Source organism: Salpingoeca rosetta (genome assembly GCF_000188695.1).
Source record: "Salpingoeca rosetta unplaced genomic scaffold supercont1.33, whole genome shotgun sequence".
In the NCBI taxonomy this organism is placed as follows: domain Eukaryota; class Choanoflagellata; order Craspedida; family Salpingoecidae; genus Salpingoeca; species Salpingoeca rosetta.
Genome location: NW_004754901.1, coordinates 449464 through 472343, shown reverse-complemented (window position 1 = coordinate 472343; position 22880 = coordinate 449464). Strand labels below are relative to the sequence as shown.

The window sequence follows — 22880 nt, the reverse complement described above, 5'->3', positions numbered from 1 at the left end:
TTAGGTTCTTTGTGAATGGGCGTGGTGTTGTTGTACCGAAAATCTTTCCAAGGCCAGCCGCGCCGCCAACAACTCGAGTTGGTGGGGAATGTGTATGACATGTGTGTATGTGTGTGTGTGTGCACATGTGTGTGTGTGTGTGTGTGCACATGTGTGCATGTGTGTGCACATGTGTGTGTGTGTATGTGTGTGTGCACATGCGTGTGTGTGTGTGTGCTTTTGTGCTTGTGAGCCTGTGAGGAGAGGAGACGTTTGGATATTGTGAACGTTGCCGTGTTGCTTGTCTTTCAATCCTTCAATCTGACTGGCGCGTGCCAACGGTGTGCCTTTACTTCTTCATCAACATGCCTCAAAAGCACACGACATGAAAAGCACGTCTTGCTGTGTGTGTTGACTCCGTTCCACGGGCCACCCCGTGACACACACACTCCCACACATGCACACGCAAACACACACATGCATACATGCAACACACACATACATTGTAGATGATCATCACATTGAAATGAGCTGTGCGATGGGTTCAAGGTATGTGCGTTCCTCAGCAGGCACGCCTTCCTCCTCGTCCTCCTCTTTTGCAATCCTCCCAGAGCCCTGCAGCAATGCCACACCCAAAGCCAACGTGCCACGTGTGGTGTGAAGTTGTGCGGATGCCGACGCCGGTTACAAACGGGGGGAAGCGTCGCACCTGAACACCTCCTGCACGGTTCACCCTCCCTACCACCGTGACCTCTTCGCTGTGTTGGCGACGTACCTGGTCTGGTGTGCTTGCTTGTGCCGAGCGTTGCGAAGATGCAGTGTGCCCTTCAACGGCAACAACCTACAAGGCAGATGCGGACAACAACAGGCGATAGCAGAGGGCGAATCAGTGACGACACGCCACCCCCAAGCAAGCAAAAGCAAGCAAGGTAACAACAAGCAAGGTAACAACATGCAAGGTAACAACAAGCAAGCACAAGTAAGCAAAAGCAAGCACAAGTAAGCAAAAGCAAGCAATGATGATGCACATCAAGTCAATCCCTGCAACAAGTTCATGTGAGAAGCCTCACCTTCGTTTCTGTGGTCGTTGGTTCCTTCACTGTCTCCAGCGGTACTTCAATGAAACCCGTCAAGTCCATGTACTCCTGCTGCCATTCAGTTCAGAGCAGTAACAACACGTTGATGGCGACAATGACGGAAATGGTGAGGGAGATTGCCCACAACTACTCAAGCATTAACAGTGCCGGGATTAGTGATGCGTTGTGCATGGTCAAGGCTTGCACACCTCATTCTTTTCTTCGTCGATCCGCTCCACTCGCTGTTGCGTTGGTGCACTCTGCGAAACAGAGCAACACACACACACACACACACACACGCACACACGCACACGCACGCACACACACACACACACACACACACGGGCAGTTATGTCAGAGAATGCATGACAGGACACGAAACATACACGGCGGCATGATTGACCTTTTCTGCGTGAATCATATCATTACTCACTTGATGTTGTTTTGTCTCTTGGTGCTGTTGCACAATCTCGCATGCCTCCAGTTTCACCTCGGCAACGTTCATCATGTCCACGTACGCATCCGGCTTCAACAACAGAACGTGTCGAAGAAGGGAGGTGAAGAAGTGAGGGGCAGGAGAAGTGGGTTGCAGAAGTAGGATGAAGAGGGGTGTGTGTCAACACACACTGTACAGGCTCAAACACACACACGCACACGCACACACACACGCACACACACACACACACACACACACACACACACACACACACACAAGACACACAAGGCACACCTCCTCTTCTGCCACTGGCGGGCGTGGGGGCGCCGATGCTGTTGGTCGCGATGATGACGATGATGATGACGACTGTGGTGGTGGCGCCTTGTGAGCAGCAGCAGCTGCTGCAGCCACGTTGCGGTTCCCTCGGTACATGGGGTTCTGACAGTGAAAGGACGGCGAGCATGTGCTCATGAGAACACACTACGGTGATTTGCCATCATTAACCGCGCACGCAACACATGTATGCACACAACACATCTGCCCTTGCGCGCACACTCTCACCGTAGCCATGCGTTCGTTGTCGATGTATGCTGCCACTGTGTCGTTATCCGGGCAGTTGGTCGGGTCGTCAACCTGTGTGATGGATGAGCCCCACATCAAGACATCAGCACACGCTTTGTGGCCACATGAAGATGGAGACATGCATGCCAGCACACGAGCGCTCTCGGATCCGCCTCAAGCTCACACAATCACCACCACCGCCACCACGACAAAATTGTACTGCGACTGCAACAATCACCGCGGCCTCGCAGCCAAAAACCACCATCCGAACATCCACCACCACCACCACCACCACCACCACCACCACCGACCGCTTCCATCTCTCCTCGCTTTGGGTGACGCACGTATGGGTTTGGTACGACGTCAGCGTGGTGGGACGGCCGTGCTCCAATGGCGGGGGCGAGATTGGTTTCCTGCAACTTTCGGAACGTCTGCTCCAATTCCGTGAACGACGGCCGCTGCGACGGGTCCGCCGCCCAACACCGCAGCATCGACTCATACACCACCTGGGTCAAGCGCGAGTCGAGAGGTGGTGTCGTGTGGTATTGCGTGGTGTCACAACGTGGATGTTGTGAGCAGTAAGTGATAGCAGGTGTGGTGGCAAGTCGCGTGTGTGTGTAGACAATGACGTGGACACTCCCTGCTCGCTTCCAAACCACCAGCAGACTGCTGTGACAGCGAAGAATCACCGCAAGAACATGACACCACGGAAGGCCACGGAAGCGTCTGTTATCCGTGACTGTACCAGCAGCAACAACGGCAACACCCAGGCCAGTCGCAATCATATCTCACTTGTTGGCACGTTGGCGGTCGTGGGAGGCGGTACCCGGCACACACCTGCACCCAGACCTTCTGATTTGTGAATCCCTTGTACGGCGTATCTGCGCGTGTGTACACCTCATGCATGACAATGCCCATGGACCAAATATCCGTCGACTCGTCAAACTTGCGCGACTCGAGTGCCTGCAGGCATGAGAGTGTGTGGTCGTGGGTTGTTGCGTTAACGATGATGGCGATGGCAGTAGTAACGGCAATGGTCGCAATGGTGGTGGTGGTGGTGGTGGTGATAAACGACAGTATGCTGCTGGAGAAGGAAGAGGAGGAAGCCTGGCACGTCGCTCTGAACTGCAATACAACACAAACGAAACAAACAAGACAGGAAACAAAGCAGAACTCAAGTTAATGTGCCATTCCCCTTCACCTCTGGAGCTGTCCATCGCACAGGCAGCGCACCGCCACGCGACCGGTAGTAGTCTTCGTGTTCTTTCGACTCGCGCGTAAGGCTGCAGATGCACATGCATGTGAGTGTTTGTGTGATGAAAAGGGGAGATTAAGGGTGTGTGATTAGTGTGAGTGATTGGAGTGTGATGCGGGTGTGGTAGCGCTTGAAATGAAGGATTCAGTGTGCATTTGACCACTTGTGATGTTTGAGATGGATGCGGAAGCCGATGTGTAGCTGTGATAGAAAGAACACACATCAACACGCAAAACTGCGTTCACCTACCCAAAGTCGGCAATCTTTGCCGTCACCTCCGTTGAGATGAGAACATTTCGTGCTGCCACATCGCGATGAATGAAGCCTGTACAGAAACCAGCGCACGTGTACGTGCAAGTGTATGATGGGGGTCAATGTGTGCACGTTTAGAATCGCCAGGACAGCACACACACACACACACACACACGCACACGCACACACACACACGCACACACACACGCACACACACCACGCGCACATGTGTAAACACAGTTTAGCCCTCTTCCCGTTCCCTACTAACCCTTTGCGTGGATGTGAGCGAGGCCTGCACAGCAGTCGGCAATAAACTGAATCTTCAGCTCCGACGGCACGTCCTTGTTCTCCAAGTACGACTTGAGGCTGCCATGCTCCATGTACTGATGGCATTCGTGATGACAATGATGGTGATGGTGGTGATGGTGGTGGTGATGGTTGCGAGCACAGTGAATGATCTTGATGCATGAATTGAGTTTGAGGCAAGGCAAAGCGTCGCTTCACGACCGCAGGCGGCACTGTTCGTGTTGAACAGCGCATACAACACACACAGACGCACACACACGCACACACACATGCACAAATACACAACTACATAACTACATAACTACATAAATACACAAATACACAAATAGAAACAGGTTCACCGACGCCTCCTCTACCCTTTGTGCGTTGTACATACCTCGAGAATGACGAGGAGGGGATCGCCAACAGTCACAACACCGACCATGGCCACCTGCAAATCAAGCACCGCCGCATGCAAAGCAAGCAGAAGCGTCATGTCAAACAAACGTGTGTCAAAACACAACGCCACCGCTGCTTCCAACATGCACACAAGTTGCCACCATCACCACGAGGACTGTCACCTCAAAGAGATGGCGATTCCGACAAACCACCATGTTCAGTAATGCAACATCATGATTACAACCACCACTGCAGGCACCACCATCATCGCGACCGTCATCACCATTACTGCCATCACTGTCATCATCACCACCCACGGTACGCACCACGTTTGGATGTGCAAACTGGGCCATGACAGCAGCCTCCTCCAGCAGCTCCTGCTTATCGGCGCCCGTCGCGTTGTCGTGAAGCGATTTCACCGCCACCAGATATGCCGGCACACCAGGGATGTCCTTGAGGAGGCCCTGGTATGGTTTGTTGGTGAACGCATGCGGGTGGCAGTGTTGGTAAGTGTAGACGCACAATACAAAATAAAAAACAAAAGTAATGCCATCGTCGCGCTGCCATGGCCGCCAACACCCACGCAGCCCCACTTTAAACACACCGTCGCAACAGCCACAGCAACACCCCACAGCACCATGACAACAGCCACTTCCCATCTCGCCCCTCCCCTCCCCGCCACACACACACCCACACACACCCACACACACACACACACACCCCCCCCCCCACACACGCACATTCCCACACACACCCACACACACACACACACACACACACCCACACCCCCCCACACACACACACACACACACACACACACACACACACACATTCCCACCTTGTACACGATGCCAAACGCGCCCTTGCCGAGTTCGAGGTTGAGTTTCAGCTGTGCGCGCCGGATTTCACGCGGGCGCACGGGGCCGCCCTGTGCCTCCTGCTGCAACGAAAACGCCTCCATAGACGCAAAAATGTCTGGAGAGGGTGGTGGTTGGGTGAGGTGAGGAGGGGTTTGGGTGTATACACATGAGTATCGAGTACTTGAGTGTGCGTGCGTGTGTGGCGGGCACTCAATCCATCTAGCGCATGCTCTTCAACACTAATACACCGTGCACATAAACACACACACACACACACACAATGTAAACTCAGATCACCACTTCACTTCCTTTTGCTCTGTTCCTCCCAATACACACGCACACGCACACGCACACACACAAACACACAAACACACATAAAGCATCCGTACATTCACACTCTCTTTCCGCCCCGCCCCCTTACGTAGCACAGCGCATCTGTTTGTCTCACCATCCCATTCCTGTGGTTTTCTAGATACACGGCGAAGCATGAAGACGACAACAGCGAGGGCCATGACAACAACGCCTGCGCCCGTCCCAATGCCAGCAAGCGCACTCGAATCAAGCGCTGTTGCCGCCTGCGGCTGCTGCTGCGTCGTGTCTGCCACCACCACGTCAAACGAGCACACGGCAGGGTTGCCAGCGGCATCGTATGCCGTCACCGTCACGGGGGTGCGGCCTGCCGCGTACCGCGCGAGCGTTGGCACGTCCTTCTCCAGCCGCGCCACGTCATCGTTGTGAAAGCGAATGTCTGCAGTTGTGTGAGTTGTGTGTGTGTGTGTGTGAGGTGTGTGTGTGTGTGTGCGAGTTGTGTGTGTGTGTGCGAGTTGTGTGTGTGTGTGTGCGAGTTGTGTGTGTGTGGAAATGTTTATGCGTGTGTGTGTGTATGTATGTATGTATGTATGTATGTATGTATGTATGTATGTATGTATGTATGTATGTATGTATGTATGTATGTATGTATGTATGTATGTATGTATGTATGTATGTATGTATGTATGTATGTATGTATGTATGTATGTATGTATGTATGTGTGTGTGTGTGTGTGTGGAAATGTGTAGGTGTGTGTGTGTGTGTTTGAGCGCGTGTGTTGGAGCAGTCACATCATATCACAGCAATTCCAGAAATGTGGCAATTTGCACCAATCCCGGGTCTAGCCCCACACACGCCACACACACACACACACACACACACAACACACACACCACACACACACACACACACTCCGCAGACACACACACACACACTCCGCAGATACACCGTGACTTACTCTGCATGATGGAGGCTGTGAAGTTGATGGCAACGTAGGTGTCGGTGTTGCTTGCAGCGCCAGCTATTGGAAGCGAGGGATCATTCGGGTCCAGGTCTGGGTCTGCCACACCCGTTTGATCGGTGGGGCAGGACAGAATGGCTGGTGGTGTCATGTCGATAACCTCAATGTACGTGACGCAACTGTTGGTGTTCTTATACGCGTCTGACACCGTTGTCGTGAAGCTGTAGTTGCCAACACCCAGGGAGACGCCTCCCCGTGGTTCCTGCACTGTCACCTGTAGATTGAGAAAAGACAAAGACGCAAGGAGGCCGATGCGAGAGAATGAATGAGCTCATGCGATAGCGCTGTCCACATGCAATGCTCACCCTGGACACGCAACCACACTTCGCTTTGTGGAACGTTAAATACAGACGCGCACAACGACAAACACAAGACCATATGCAAGCATAAGCGGACATATATACCACTCACCCTCGTCCCACAAGCCCTGCAATTACCACAAACACCGCCAGTCACAACGGCTTCCATCACTTCTCCCAAACTACACGCACGCACGCACGCACATTCGCACACGTACACACGAACACATACATACCCATCCGTCAAAGTCGACGTTGTCCGTGTAGTTGCCCGTGATATCGTCCATGGTCAGATCCACATCATCACTGCCAGCACTCAGCTCCCACACGACAACATCGGGGTGGCAGACCACCTGTGGTGGCTCACTGTCAACCACGCGCACATCAAACGCACACGTCGCTGTGTTCCCGTACCAATCCGTGGCCGTGTACACGACACGGACACCAGACAATGCTGGCGGCAGCTGCACTTCAAACGTGCCGGTGAAGTTGGTATACAGCGGGTTTGTGGGCACAATAAACCCTGCCTGATCATCCTCAGCCGTCAGTTTGGGGAAGGAGACGGTTGCGTGTTGCTTGCCAGGGTCGTTACTGGCCCGAATTGCTTCTGTTGGACAGCCGAAGATGACGGGTGGGTTGGCATCATAAAATGCAACAGCGTACACATCCTCTGCCACAGTCGTGTCTTCGTCGTACAGATATCGGAAGCCTGTGCACAAGTTGGAGTGGGGGTGGGGGGGGGGGAGGTTGCACATTGGTGTGTGTGTGCATGTTGATGTAAGTAAGTGTGTATCAGTTGGTGTGGATTCGTGGTGTTGTTGTTGTTGTTGTTGTCGTTGTTGTTGTCGTTGTTGTTGTCGTCGTTGTTATTGTGAGTGTGTGCATGTGCTGTCCTTGGGCTGCGCGAGTATCGCGAGCGAGATCGTGTCCCATTTCGCCGTTTCTCCATGACGCACTCTTGTGACTCGACTCCCCCTTTCTTTCTCAAAGGATCCCGCATCACAAACAGTAGCGGTACGTGCAGCGCTCACCAATTGTGGCGGTCTGGGGTGTCCACTCTGTCATTTGTGATGGCAGGTTCGTTTCGAGATCGTTGATGTACCTGGCATGCAGTGTGGTGGTGGTGGATGCAGTGGTGAAGATGGTGGGTACAGTAGTGATGGGCTGAATGTAAGGTGCGCTGAAGCGGAATTGGCGCGCTAGTTATGACATGCCACTGAGAAACCGCGCAGAGTGTAAACGTCCAGTACGCATCCACCACACATGCACGCATCCAGCACACATGCACACATCCACCACACATGCACATCTACACACATCTCACACAGACAGAGCGCGCGGCGCGCTAAGCCCCTCCTCCCGATTTACTATCATGCCCTTCCCCTCTGCCAGCATGACTGCATGTGCGTACACACGTGAGCTTGAGAATGATGCTGCCAAATGCAACGGCACCGGATATGGGGGCCTCGCCAACGACCGTAATCTCACCGCCACTGCTGCCAAGCACCATCTACAGGTTGGGGAGCGCGAAGTGTTGCAGTCGAGTTCAAGGTCAACAGCGTAAACGTTGCATCCAACATGCAAGTAAGACCTGTGACAGTGAAATAAACCCCACAAGCATGTACACGTGCATTCCCTCCCCCAGCAGTCTCCTCTCCCATGCACACACATACACATACATACCCACACATCACGCACTCACACACTCACACATACAAACATACACATACACACTCACGATACCTCTCTGTGCAGGGATGAGAACTCAAGCGCGAGTTCCTCTGTCAGCGCTCCGTCCGGGGATGATGATGGCGATGATGATGATGATGACGAGGTGTCATCGATGGTGGCTGGTGTCAGCACCGCCGTCACCTTGATGTCATCTGCAGACAATTAAAGGGGGAGGGCGCAAGCAAACGTGTATGTGATGATTGGATCGTGGCATCACACACAGGCACACATGCAACACAAAGAAAGGGATTGAAGGGTCGTGAACATAGGGGGGATGGTCAGCTCACGCATACTCATTCACTCAAACACTGCAAGAACAACAGCAGACGCTACACGACACATCATCTTCACCTCAATCAACAACAGCCCGTACCTGCATCAATGAGGATGTCTTGGCTAAACGATTGCGAGGTGACCCACTGCATATCCACCTGTAACCGCACGTCTGTCGCGTTTGCTGTTCCTTGTAGAACAACAGCAAGGCGGCTCGCCTCTGCAAACGTGACAGAGATGGTGTTCTTCGTCAACAGATCCTCCTGTGTATGTGTGTGTGTGTGTGCGTGTGCGTGTGTGATCGGCGGTCAGGATTGCATCGCATGTTGGCATCGTTTGTTTTGATGGGGTGGTGAGGTGACCGTGTGTTTGGGGAGTTGAGTGTGATTAGGGGTGTAATGTGGGTTTGTTGGAGGTGTTTGTGATGAGGTCGCGTGTTTAGGAGTTGATTTGCATGTGGTTGAGTGTGATGTATGGGAATTCATTCAACAGCGTGGTGAGCATATGGCGGTGCACAACCATGAACACTCGTGGTCCAGAGTTCACCCCACCGAATCCACCATCACTCACCACCACTGCCAATCACCAAATCACCACGACGCACACCCCGCTCACCGTAAACGTGAGGTTGTGTGGCGAATCATCCAAGAGCGAGTACGTGACGGCGTACAGGGCCGCACCAGCAAACGTCTCTTCCTCCTTCGTGATGGTGGAGATGCGCGGAGACAGCGATACCGCCAGCTCTTCCTCAACATTCACAATCACCTGATGACAGTGACGGTGACGATGGTGGTGGTGGTGGTGGTGTTGGTTGTGGTGGTTGTGGGGAGTGGTCATTTGAGTGCATGCACGAACACACGCAAGTTCACACGAACCACAAGCACTCACGCAAACAAACCACGAGGGCCCACGCGCAACAGTAGACACACAATGCAGTGGCTCTGTGTCACAACCCCCCTCCAGCCCACGACACACATCACCGCAACACACGTCCTCTTTCAAGGTTGCGTACCCAGAATTCGCACGTAGTGGTAAAGATACCATCGGTTGCAGAGTAGACAATGGCATGCGGGCTGTCGACAACACTGAACGCTGATCCGGGTCCCCTGTCCGGCGGTGTCAGGACAGCGCCAATGTTGTCCGTCACAACAATGTCATCCCACATGGCAACCGCGGTGGCCTCGCCGTGGCCTGCGTACACTACAATCGGCTCACTCGGGCAGTTGGTGAACTGTTGTGTGTATTTGTGTATTTGTGTGTGCGTGTGTATTTGTGTGTGTGTGTATGTGTGTGTGTGTATTTGTTTGTATTTGTATTGTATTTGTGTGTGTGTATGTGCGCGTGTGTGAAGGAGGGGATTAGATTGTGTTTGCAAAGTGTCATTGCGAGTGTGCGTTGCGAACCGACACAACAGGTGCTGAGGATAGGATGGGTAGGTAGGTGTTCCATTGCTTGGCTCATCGTGATGGACACAAGTCACACGTGTCTTCTCCACCACCACTGTCAGCCCCTCCAACCACTACCACCACACATTATTTGCAGACCTTTGGCGCCTCGCGGTCCTCGAGGGTGACCGGCGGTTCGAGCAGCAGTGATGGCGGCAGCGGAGATGTACCGCTGTCTGCAACAAACGCTACGTAACCGGGCGACACGGGTGCCATGTCCACTGGCAGCAGGCCTGCAACAAACGCATCCCTGGCATTGTGGTGGTGATGGTCGTTGTGATTGTTGTCGTCTTGGTGGTATCGGTGACATGGGAGTTGTCGGGGGCATGCAGCGCAGGTGGTGGATGCGTATCGGGATGAAAGGGTAGGGTGTGCATGCTGCGTGTGTCGTCCAACCAACACTAACTCCAAGCACATCATCATTACCACCATCACCATCGTCATCACGGCGTTCTCGCGCAGCGTTGCAGGTCATAGCACGTCGACTCACTCTGCAAACGTGAAGTAAATGTCGATGGTGTCGAAGAGGAATTGGTCGCGAATCGGGGAGGACTCGCCAGAAACACGGAAACAACCGGACTCTGCGTCCACCACCGCCTGCTTCGTCACAAGCGTCACGCCGGGAACGTCCCCATCACTGCGAAACTCGGCCCACACTGCCCGCATGCCGCTGGCACTGCTGGTGTCTGTGCTTTGGTCCATGTCGACCAGGGTTGCCGAAGTAGGAAAGGAGACGCCGTCTGGACAGAAGCGCAGATCGAAAGAAAGGCGGAGGTCGTACTGATTGGTCTGCGAGGAGACGAGGAACGGCTCGCCCGTGGACGCGGAGATGGAGATGATGACATCATTCGTGTCTTGCGTCATGTTGAACCCGCCAAGAGGTGACAGCACATCTACGGGGTGGTTGTGTGTGTGTGTGTGTGTGTTCAATACGAATCAAGCAGCGCTCTTGTGTGGTTTGCAAGCGAATACAACACCAATCAAGCAATCCGCAAGCATGCGCGATCAACTGGACGCAACACGTTCCTGCAGTCGCTGAGCCAACCAACACACATATGCACACACACTTCATACCTCCAAAAAGGTTTGTGACGACGAAAATGGTCATGATGTTGTCGCCGCTGGTTGCTGAGAGCACATCCACTTCCACCTCCACACCTCGAAAAACACTCACCTGCGACAACAAATGATGGTTGCGTGAGCCAGAAGGAAAGGATACGGGAAGAGGGTAGGTGAGGGAGCGTGTGACCGTGCACACAGTTGTGCACATAACACGAGGAGCACCAGTCCAACCACTCCCGACCACCTCAACCACTGCCACTGCTACAGCTCCCGCCTCCAGTCACTTCAGAATCATCCCCCTCTCACACCAACGCCGCTTGTCCTAACAGTAGATGAGAGGCCGTTACACTCACCGTGGTGCCACACGAGTTGATAACGCCCCACAACTCGCTCTCGCCCGTGAAGTTGACGGTTGTGACTCCAAGCGGGAAAGACATGAGGTCCTCTGCAGAGTCATACACACACACGCATGAGGGAGGGACGTCGTAGTGGTGGTTGGTAATGACAGTGCGAACAACAGCAAGGGGCAGCATTATGGGAGCGCAGTGCCTTGAAATGCAGTGCTGTTGTGTGCGTGTGCATGTGCTTGGCAGTTGCACAACACATCACCTTTGGAGGATGTGACATTGAACTGGGACTGCGGTAACGGAAAAGCAGTCGGAAATGTAAGGTCGGTGTCGGCGTGGTCGTCGTTTGTGGCAATAAGAAGCTGGTCCTCTGCACACACGATATCCATCACGACAATCTAACCGGTGGGGGGTTGCAGAGGAACAGGATGAGGTGGTGGAAGTGTTGTTGTTGTTGTTGTTGTTGTTGTTGTTGTTGTTGTTGTTGTTGTTGTTGTTGTTGTTGTTGTTGTTGTTGTTGTTGTTGTTGTTGTTGTTGTTGTTGTTGTTGTTGTTGTTGCTGCTGCTGATTTGGTAGGGCCTTGCGATCACTCACAACATTCAACTCAATCACCGTGTTGTTGCTCGTGCATGTGTGACAGGGGCGTCAATCAGCCCATGTTCCCCAGTGTTTGGTTGTAGACACGAAACACCAGACACACACAATACACACAACACGTACGCACAACACACGAACGCTATCCCAGACCTGGATGACGTAGTCGGTCGTACAGGGTCCGTCATACCGGCTGCCATCATCATCGTACACGCATTCATTGCGATTATCTTGCGCTTGTGTTGCAATCATAGTGGTAACCGTGGAATGGCAGTGGCGGTCGTGGCAGCGGTGGTGGCGGTGGTTGTGGAAGGAGGAGATGGCGTCAGCTGGTACATGGGCGTTGGCTGCAGCAAGTTGCACTCATTCATGCACCTATACTGCCAAACGTGGGCGCACACGATGTACACACCAACACACACACACATCCATTCACACATCCATTCACACTTATGCAGCCAATCCAATTCCATGCATCCCGTCTCCCCACAACTACACACGTATCCACACACACACTCATGCACACACTCATACACACACTCATACGCACACTCATACGCATACGCACCTGTGATTGTGACGTTGTAGACGCCTGTCGCGTTGAAGGGTGCAAGAAGCATTACATCGCTGCCTGTGATATTTACAATGTCACTGTACTCCTCCGCAACGCTCACGTCCACTTCAACCGTCGAGTCCTGCGCAAGTGAAGCCACAACAAACCACGGGATGAACGCCCCCGCAACACAACCCCTACGGCATGGCAAGCGACAAAAAAGCAAGCATCGAAATAACCACAAAGGGAAGCTCAAGCACAAACAAGGCCCCCCAACACACACTTGAGATCACAAAAACAAGCACACAGGCCCGAAGCAGTCATCCATGTTCGCCAACATTGCTTTCGCCTCCCCACCGCATATACGCCAGGGTAGATGAAGAGGTTGGTGAGCACGCGGGGAAATGATCCCTGGTCGTTGATGGAGAAGATGAACTCCTGCGGATCATATGAGGCAACAAGCGGCGGGAAGTTTACCACTTGTTTGAACAAAGGTCGTGATGGCAGTCGTTGCACGTGAGTGACATCATACATGTGCGGCAACTTGACTTGGTGTTGTGTCCAGCAGAGCGCACGTTCTTGAAAAGAGATGCCATGCAGGAATACAAGCCACGACTGCCCTCACGCAGCCACCACTAGCAAAAACAACAACAACAGCAGCATCGTTCACTGGTGTACCGTGGCATGCCATGTCCTTGAGGTAGTAGTTGAAGTCGCATTCGTGACAGCCATCCATGGCAAAGTAGATGATGGAATCCCCCGAATCCATCTCGTCCTTGAATTCGACCTACATGTACACGCACACATACACACACGCACGTGCATAGAGTAAGAAAAGGATCAGAGCAAAGGCTGCAACATGCACATGCACTCGTGCACTTGCACACATACACCTGTGCATTAACATACACATACACGCGCAAACACACGGATGTCATGTCATCACACTATGTCATCACCACGTAACACAAGCTGTAGCACCACAACGCACCACGCCGCCAGCGAAGAAGCAGCATATGGCCGCTGTCTCTTCATAGGAGAACGATGTGCAATTGCTCATGGATGCACACAGCGTCACGCACGCGTCAACATCAGCCACATTCTCCTCGCACATGAGGTATTCATTATCGGGCTCGTCATACCCAATCATCGTCACTCCTGTGCGTGTGTGTTTGTGCGTGCGTGTGTGTGTGTTTGTGCGTGCGGGTGTATTTGTGTGCGGGTGTGTATTTGTGTGTGTGTGTGTGCGTGTGTGTGTGCGTGTGTGCGGGTGTATTTGTGTGTGTGTGTGTGTGTGTGTGTGTGTGTGCGGGTGTATTTGTGTGTGTGTGTATGTGTGTGTGTGTGTGCGTTGTGTGCGTGAGTGTGAGAGCGTGCGTGTGAGAGTGTGTGTGAACGGGTGCACCTGCGTTGAGAACAAGATACACGAGCGCGTTGTCCACACAAGAGTGCCACGCATAATCACTTGTCGACCTCAAGCACCAACACGCAAGCTTCGTCGCACCATAGCACAGCTGCACATACCCAACATCACACACACGCACACGCACAAACACACTCTTTCTCCTTCTTTACTCCTCACAGCGCCCAGCACTTAGAACCACATGCACGTCTTCAACACTGTCGTCATCAGCATGGATAGCGTACCAAGGTTGTCGTATGCGCCACTGGCGCTGTCGTAGCACAAGACGCAGTTGGTATCTGAACACGTGCACAAAGCCGAGAACGGCTCAATCTTCCCATCCACACACGCATATGCGTCTGCACATCCCATAACAAGACGTGTAGGAACACAACAAGGGGGGGGGGGAGGTGAGAAGGTGATTACAAGGCAAGGCATGACAAGACACAAGACATGCAACCAACTCACATCAGGTCAGCATTACCCAGCCCTCCGCCTCCCCTCCAACCCAAGCACACACACGCTCAAACCTCAAGTTCACACACACACACACACACACGTGCACACAATCCCCCCCTTAGCTCACCTGATTCGCAAGCCCTTCCACTCGCACTTGTGCCTGGAGACTGCACGAACCCCAAGGCACATTGCGCTGTGGTAGTTGAAAGCACACTAGTTGTGGACGGTGATCCATCCGTGCAGTGCTGCGTTGCGCTTGAAGGGTTGTAAGCCAGATCACCAAAGCAGTCGGAGCAGATGGCGCCAAACAGGCCATTGCTGAGGTTGAAACACTGGCGCTCCCACACCGTAGTACCAACGCTTGCGTTGTTGCAGTCATTCAACTGCACCTGCGGATACTGCAGCAGCGTGGCACTGTATTGGCTGCTGTCGTAGGATATGCACGTGCCTTCTTTCACCACATCATAGGCAATGAAGCTCGCATTGGAGCACGCATTGTCTCCAAAGAGTGCCACAACGAGATCGGGTGTCACGGTACTGCCATCACCCAGCACATCCGCCCACTCCGGCAGAGAAGCGGGGCAATATGTCTGGAACATCTTGTTCATCGCAGTGGACGACTGGCAAGTGCTGGTGCCGGACAAGGGGCCGTTCTCTGTGCCACTGTTCGAGCAATCCGCGTTGGCGCGCTCACGGACAAAGCGATCATTGCAGTCGCAGCGCGCATTCGTGTAGTCCGTGATGGATGAACACCCACTCACGGCTGTGTATCGCACATGAGTCATGGCTGATTCAGAGCAGTCGACATCTGAGAACACGGTGATTGTCCAGTCATCCTGGGGAGGCGTCCAATGTGTGGCAGTGGCGTTCGCTGTTGCGCCTGGCACATGCAACATGGAAATCAGGCATACCGCAGCAGCCAATGCCGTCACAGCAGCACGGTCGCTTTTGCCCGCGCAGGTCGAAGCCATCGTGGTTCTCTGCGACCTTTGGCGCAAAACACAACAAAGGACAGCGTCGCCGCTGCTGCTGCTACTGCTGGTGCGGGTGCTGGTGGTGATGATGATCGCTCGCTGCTTCGCGAGTGCATCGAGAAGGAAGGAAGCTTCTGTGTCTGTCTGTGTACTTGCTGTGGTGGTTCTTGCGATCATGTCAAGCAAAAGGTGGGTGGGTGTGACGTTGTTTGTTGGCATTTGTACACAAAGCCAATGGCGGGGTGCGCTGAAACTTGCTGTGTGTCATTCACAGCTTTCCTCGTGCGATGACGTGATCTTGGGGAGGAGTGTGTATGTGTGTGAGTGAGTGTGTGTGTGTGTGAGTGTGTATGGGAGTGTGTGAGTGAGTGTGAGTATGTGTGTGTGTGTGAGTATGTGTGTGTGTGTGTGTGTGTGAGTGTGGGTATTTCTGCATGTTTGCTTACCGACCTTTCTCGTCACTCGAGCAAAGACAACGCAGAAGAGTTCTTCAAGACTATTATCGTTGCTTGAGCGAGATCGTGTTCACTTCGTCTTACACAAGCCACTTCCAAGTAGACACAAGAGAAAATAAATCGACTAGAAGCAAGAAAGACTGCAAGCAAAGCAGACAAAGGGTGAAATTGAAAATGCTTTCGGCGACAAGTCCGGTCAAAGAACAAGCACAAGCACTCATTGCTTCCTTGCATAAGCATACGTTAGTCAATCATATGTGTGGGTGGTAAACAAGGCAGCTTTGCTCTGCTGCCTATGTTGCCTATGTACAGTAAGCGGCAGTGTGAAGATGATGAGGTCTACAACGACAGCAACGATGACAACAAGAGACAAAGACCAAGTCAACCATACCCTCGAAATATGTACAAGAACACAGGTTAATTTATCAAGCAGTGCACTGCTTTGCACGCACTCATGCGTGTCTCCTTTCGCTTGACGACAATCGAAAGATGGTCGCACCCGTCGCCAGCACAACGGTGAAGGCAAGAGCGACATCGTCATCGGCAAGGGCAAGCTATTCCCTTCAGCACCATCGTCGTTGCCATAATCAACATGATCAATACCAACCAACCGCGATCACCACCACCTCGATAACCAACCAACTACCGCCCGCCCTTCATCATCATCGTGCTCGTTCACATTAGAGGTCAGAGGTGACCTTTGATCGGCGTATGCGGGCCATCTGCTGGTGGTAGCTGCTTGGCCGTGAGGAGGACGATGGCTGACCTGCCCTGCTGTTGCGCTTCCTTCGCAGCTTCACCGCTTCGTGGTCGTTGGCAGCAGCGGCATTACCCGCTTCCGTCTGTGCACCTGTGTCTTCTGTTACTGTGATACAGGACTCAACTGATGCGTCCCCAGCCGTTTGTACTGTGGTTGGTATGCTTGTCGCGCTCGTGGTTGTTGTGTTTGTAGCGGCGGTTGTACTTGTTAGAGCATTATCACCAGCAGATGAGCAGTTGTCGCCTGGCTGTTGCGTGTTGACGCCAGGTGTGTTGAGGGACCGCCGCCACTGGCTCACGACACGTGCGCTCGTCGAGCTGCAAATGCTGCTGACGCTGCTGCGATGCCCGTTGGGGTGTGTGCGTGAAAGCCCCTGGTGGCTGGCGGCCTGCCCGCCCTGCCCACTGTAGCTTGTGCGGTTGCGGCTGCGACTGCGTGCAGGGCTTGCACTCCCATGATGTGATGACGCACCAACACCCACGCCAACACCACTCGGCATGCGTTCAGCGATGAGAGATGTGCGTGCAGCTGGTGCAGGGCTGCTGCCTGCGTGTCTGCGGCGTGGAATCACACGCTTTCCACTGGCAGAGAGTGGTGAGCGCAGAGCAGAGATGGGTCGCCCAGAGGCAGGTGATGATGATGATGATGATGATGACAAGGGACGCGACGGTGATGGCGGCGACAGTGCCGTGCTCGCACTTCGCTGCCGACCAACGGTGCTATGACCTGTGCTGCTGGTGATGTTGCTGCCGCTGTTGCCGGCACTGGTGGTGCTGTTGCCGGCACTGGTGGTGCTGGTGGTGCCGCTGTCTTTCCGCAGTGGCGACATCACCGTCACTGTAGATGCGCGCGGGCGTCCAGGTGAAAGCCCTCCAACTTGGTGATCATGGTGCTGCTGCTCTTGTTGCTGCTCTTGTTGCTGCTCTTGTTGCTGATCTTGTTGCTGATCTTGTTGCTGCTCTTGTTGATGTATGTTCGGCACAGCGTTTGTGCCCGTGGTGGGTGTGCGGCTGTGACGGCGATCAATGGCTGTTTGAGTCACATCCTCAACAACATCGGGTGCGCCCATGTCCCACGCCGTGTCGTCTTCGTCAATGTCACCACACACAGCAGCAGCAGCAATTTGCTTGCCGTCGCTGGTTGGGGCCGTGTCCTGGTCCACACCACCGTCAACACATTGGTCGCTGTTGTGCCCTTCTTGGTGGTCCTCGTTGGCGTTGCTGCGATCGCATTCATCATCACCATCACCATCGCCACCACCATTTCCATGATCCCCACCATCATCACCATCATCCCCACTGCTATCACCGTTTACCGCGATACCGCCATCGATGCTGCTGTTCTGTGCAGTCCGAAGGACGCTCCAATCGGCCGGGTGGTCAAACACGTCGTTGTCGTGCTTGTACACATACGCGTCGTCCTCAAACACATCACCAAACGATGTACCCATGTTGAAGCTCGCGTTCATGCCGACAAATAGCGCATCACTCTCACCACTTAGGTCACTGGCACCACCAACCTGCCCGCTGGCACTGTTGTTGTTGTTGTTGTTGTTGTTGTTGTTGTTGTTGTTGTTGTTGTTGTTGTCGTCGTCGTCGTCGTTGTTGTTGTTGTTGTTGTTGTTGCTAACGCCCCCAACACCTGCAGGTGCGGCACCATCAACAGCACCTCCGTCTGCTGCAGCCACAGTGAGCGTGGCACTGCTTTCGCGCAACGTATCGTCACCACCACCACCACCATCACCACCACCACCACCATCGTCGCCAACATTATTGACATCTTCGTCATCTGCTGCATCGACAGATACACTGAATGTGCCGAATCTCGCTCGCCGCGCGGAGCCGTTGCGCCCTCGCCCTTGCTCCCCTGCGACGCTGCCGACTTCCGTCTGGCAGTCGCCGGCATCAACGTCATGCCTGCCGCTTCCACATGGGCTCTCCAGTTGCCGCTGTGCATCTGGCGTCACACCCCGCAGCAAGACGGCATCTGCGTGCGCATTTGTGCTGGTGCTCTCGCTGCCCTGTCTGCGAGCACGCGGGGAGGTGGATGCAGATGGGGATGGAGACGGAGATGATGTCGTGTGTGACACCGGTCGCCGCACACCGCGTAGAATATGCACGTCGTCTGCGTCCAACACCAGCTCCTCTGGCAGCAGCTGCCGTGCTGGTGATGGTGAGTGTGATAGCGGCAGGCTGCCGGTCGAGCGCTGTGGATGGAGGAGGGGAGCGAGGCGATTGTGGTGGCGCAGGTGGTGGCGGCCCTGGTGATTTGTGCTTGCATCTGCAACACTCTCACTGGCATGCGCGTCGCTCACAACACCATCGCCACCACAAGTGTTGTATCCTTTGCGCTCGCGGCTGGCACCGCACTCACCAGCGTGCTCGTCACCACCAGCATTACTGTCGTCATCATCGACGGTGATTGTCATGACGCCATCAGCCGCATGTGGTCCATCACCGGTGCTGACAGCGTGACCGCCACCCAAGCTGCGATTGCGACGGTGTGAGTGATGATAATGATGATGATGATGATGGTGGTGGTGGGTGTCGCCATGGCTGTGCCCGAGGCCGTGAGAGCCGCCGTCATCCCCCAAGCTGTTGCCGCGGGTCAGCGGGTGCATGGTTGCTGACAGTGCCGCGTTTTCGCCTGCAATCGAAGATATGGAATGTGTGGTCGCTGTGTGCATGCCCGGTGTTGCTACTGTTGTCACTGTTGCCATTGTGGCTGTATGTGTGCTCGCGGCTGTTGTTGCTGCTGTTGCTGGTGCGCTCGTCGTCGTTTCAATGTAGTCACTCACGCAACGCTGTGCACGTGCCCGCATCATGGCGACATCTGTTGCATGCTTTCGCCGGCGAAGTACAACCTCCTCGCTCTCAGCACGGTGGTGGCCACGTATATCCACTTCAACATTGTCGTCATCGCCATCGTCATCACCATCACCATCACCATCTTCAGCAGCAGTAGCAACGTCAAATGTTCCACCGTGAACAGCAGCAGTTCCACTGCGGCGTGAGATGGTGCCATCAACACTGCCAGTACCATCACCACTATCGTAGACGTCACCATCATCACCGTCGCCGTCGTCATCACCGCCACTAGTACCATGGGCGTGCTGTCGAAGCAGCTTGGACACGCTCTCCTCCCGTCGCTGCAGAAACGTCTGCGAGAGGCGATTGCGTTCGCGCTGGTGCTGGCGCTGTCGGCCCAGTGTGTGCTCGTCAACAAACAGCGGCGTGCGGTACACGCTGCTGCCAAACGGATATTGCGGTGGCGTGCGGGCAAACACGGGCATACTTGGACGACGCAGCGCGCGTGGGCTGCGCTGCCGACTGCGTACACCATGGCTACCGCTGTGAAGACGGTTACCACCACCGCTGCTGTCATCGTCGTCACCGTCGCCAAAGGCATGGCCGCTGTTGCCATGAGGTGCTCCAAACGAGTCGCCCGGGTTGCGCGGGATAAGCATGTATGCGGCCTCAATTTCCGCTCGCTCGCGTGCGCGCGCTGCATCCTCGCACGCAATCATGAGCTTCTCGAAGCGCTCGCGCTCGCGTGTCCGCATGACATCCAGGGTGGCGTTGAACTGCACGCGCAAATCATGCTGCTGCTTCTCGTTCTCAGCGACAATGCGGCGGTGCTGCGATATGAGGTGCTGTGTTGTCGTCCAGCAGGCCAGCAGGGCAGACTCCGTGGTGGACAGGGACGCCTGGTCCACCGTCTGCGACTTGATGGTGTGCACGGCTGCCTCCACCTCCAGCAGCTGTATCGGGTTGATGCGGTCATCCAGCGCCGCCCGCCGGTGGGTTCCAATGTCCTCCGCAAGGTGCTGCAGTATTGTGTATGCATGGGTGAAGGCGGGGGTGTTTGCGTGTGCGTGTGTGTGTAGTGTGTGTGCGTGTGCGTGTGGTGAGTGTGAGTGTGTGTGCGTGTGTGTGCGTGCGTGTGTGTGTGTGTGTGTGTGTGTGTGTGTGTGTGTGTGTGTGTGTGTGTGTGTGTGTGTTTGGGTGCGAAAGCAATCGTGTGTGATGTGGCGTGAATGTTTGTTGGGTTGATGAGTTGATGTCAGCACAGCAGCCTGTGTTACCACACACACACACACACACACACACACACACACACACACATTTCTCAATGACCATCATCAACACCATCACCGTCACCACGCTGGCACTCACGTGGTAGTCGGCTGCGCAGTTGGCCACAAGGTCGTGGGACGTGTTGACCTTGCGGTTGCTGCGGTCAATCAGCATGGCCTGCAGCTTAAACTTGAGGGGATCACTCATGCGCGCAGCGGTGAAGTGCCCACCACCAGACGACGACGACTGCAGCGTCACGTAGTCCAGGGGCACACGTGGCGTCAGCAGCACATCCACTGCATCTGTCACCTAGGGTGATGTGGTGGTCGTAGGGTGCACGGTGATTCGTGGGTTGCAAATTGGTCGCGGGTTGGTTGTGCATGAATTAGTATGTGGTAATAACGGTGGTGGGTGCGCGTTGGCGGTAAATAGGCGACGACGAGATGCTGCAGTGTGCGTCATGCATGCCATTTACGCCCCTGACATGCACACTCACACGCGTTCACGGCACTCGCAAACGCATTCCACACGCTCGCGCTCACGCTCACAGTCACGCTCACATGTGAACTCATGCAAATTCACACCTACCCTCATGCACACCCATTTACACGAACGCAAGTACACCGACACGCGCACTTCAACAACATCTCCCACTGCATGGCGCACACCTTTGTGAGGACGAGGTAGGGTCCCAAGAGATCATCGGAGAGCAGGAGGATGCGCACAGCGCCAGCAGGGACGTCGTCTTGCCGGTGTGGCTCCGTGCTGTTCATAGGTCGCGGCCCATTACTCTGCCGCCCTTGGCCAGGGGCAGGGGAGCGGCTGCGACGCACGCTGGAGCGAAGCCACTTGTTGGCGCCCGTGGCGGGCTGGCGAAACACATACTCGCGGTGCACGCGCACGCCCGGCGGGTTGAGGGTGAACGGCTCCAGCTTCTTCGGCACCTCCAGCCGCTGGGCGAGGTAGCGAAGGTGCTCGGCCCACTCCGCAGCGCGCACAGCATCATTGATGCGGTCGACCATGCGCCGGCACGACTCGTCCGCAGCAGCCGTGTCGTCATAGTCCTCGTGGTCGTCGCCCGTGTCCCGCAACACCGCGCGCAGGAGCAGCGGGTACTTCGTGATGCGCTGAAGCGGCTTGAGCCGGTAGCTGTGGATGTCCAGGCCACCGCAGATGGTGCAGCCGTGTGTCAGCACCTCCGCCAGGCTAGGGTTGCGCTTGGCATGCGACGTGATGACGGCCGTCACCTGCGCGTTGTTGGTGCAGTAGGCGGTGTACACGGGCTCCAGCGCCTGCAAGTGGCGCACCATGACTTCGCCAAAGCCCAGCACCAGGCCCTCCGTACTGGCATCACGCAGCTCAGCCACCAGCTGCTCTGCGAGCTGCAGCACGACGCGAATCTCGCCGAACCACGCCTCGTAGTCTCGCTCCGTCATGTGGTCCAGCAACTCCAGCCGCGGATATGCCTCGAGAAACTGGCGAAGCTGCCGCACGTACGCCTCTTCGCTCTGCACCACCTCGAAGATGGCCTGCTGTCGCCGCCGCTCGCTCTCCGTGCACGCGTCGTACAGACTGCGCGCCACAGCATCCCGCCACAACCGCGTGTCGAGCGACGCCGAGGACTGGCTGGCGGTCTTGATGCGGCGACGGATGGCAGAGCCCGTGGGGCGGCGGCGGTAGGACACGGCGCCACGCTCGCGGTCGAGCAGCAGGAAGCGGCCGTGGACTTGTTCCGTGATGGCGGTGCTGAAGGGGATGGACAGGCAGCCGAGCAGCGTGTTGCGCCCAAAGCGATCCCGGTCCCTTGATGGTGGGGGTGGTGGTGGTGGTGGTGGTGGTGGTGGTTATATGTGTGTGTGTGTGTGTGTGTGTGTGTGTGTGTGTTTGGGTGAGACTGACAAGCAGACGCGAATAGAAGAAGCATTCAAAAGAAGACGACCCTCACATGAACAAGATTACACACACACACACACACACACACACACACACACACACACACACACACACACACACAC

General features: G+C 54.9%; 3 protein-coding genes across 3 annotated transcripts in view; all 3 read right to left on the bottom strand.

Annotated features, from left to right (window-relative positions):
- Positions 1–273: 273 nt before the first annotated feature.
- PTSG_10477 (TK/RTKC protein kinase) lies at positions 274–15797 on the bottom strand. The gene is made up of 36 exons (XM_004988800.1): positions 14728–15797; positions 14387–14500; positions 13731–13897; positions 13418–13526; positions 13097–13218; positions 12755–12881; positions 12340–12422; positions 11854–11989; positions 11598–11689; positions 11257–11356; positions 10673–11075; positions 10282–10432; positions 9750–9968; positions 9353–9502; positions 8838–9000; positions 8477–8616; positions 8149–8243; positions 7765–7835; positions 6970–7442; positions 6372–6648; positions 5552–5851; positions 5082–5218; positions 4570–4707; positions 4242–4295; positions 3828–3942; positions 3557–3632; positions 3254–3335; positions 2845–3015; positions 2397–2558; positions 2053–2124; positions 1786–1929; positions 1489–1581; positions 1265–1315; positions 1050–1127; positions 755–820; positions 274–594 (listed from the first exon to the last, which is right to left on the bottom strand). The coding sequence occupies exons 1-36, from the start codon at positions 15791–15793 to the stop codon at positions 496–498; spliced, it is 6096 nt and encodes a 2031-aa protein (XP_004988857.1). The 5' UTR covers positions 15794–15797; the 3' UTR covers positions 274–495.
- Positions 15798–16084: 287 nt separating this feature from the next.
- On the bottom strand, positions 16085–18413 carry PTSG_10476 (uncharacterized protein). The gene has a single exon (XM_004988799.1). The coding sequence runs from the start codon at positions 18255–18257 to the stop codon at positions 16710–16712; it is 1548 nt and encodes a 515-aa protein (XP_004988856.1). The 5' UTR covers positions 18258–18413; the 3' UTR covers positions 16085–16709.
- Positions 18414–18699: 286 nt separating this feature from the next.
- The window catches only part of PTSG_10475 (uncharacterized protein), a gene marked incomplete at its 3' end in the record, with an annotated part of 6141 nt that continues 1960 nt past the window's right edge, over positions 18700–22880 (bottom strand). The window contains exons 3-6 of the mRNA XM_004988798.1: positions 21534–22668; positions 20965–21174; positions 19772–20615; positions 18700–18995 (exon numbers count right to left, since the gene is read on the bottom strand). Of these exons, the coding sequence (XP_004988855.1) occupies positions 18700–18995; positions 19772–20615; positions 20965–21174; positions 21534–22668 (2485 nt within the window). The remainder of the gene's footprint in view (positions 18996–19771; positions 20616–20964; positions 21175–21533; positions 22669–22880) is intronic.

What these genes read in the sequence shown, in the direction of transcription:
- PTSG_10477 (XM_004988800.1), bottom strand. Translation starts at nt 15,793, where the DNA reads ATGCCAACAAACAACGTCACACCCACCCACCTTTTGCTTGACATGATC. An exon ending in ACGTCGACTTTGACGGATGG is followed by an intron (nt 6,649 to 6,969) that starts GTATGTATGTGT and finishes CTCAATCTACAG; the next exon opens with GTGACAGTGCAGGAACCACG. An exon ending in TGCGATGGACAGCTCCAGAG is followed by an intron (nt 3,016 to 3,253) that starts GTGAAGGGGAAT and finishes TCATGCCTGCAG; the next exon opens with GCACTCGAGTCGCGCAAGTT.
- PTSG_10476 (XM_004988799.1), bottom strand. Translation starts at nt 18,257, where the DNA reads ATGAACGCGAGCTTCAACATGGGTACATCGTTTGGTGATGTGTTTGAG.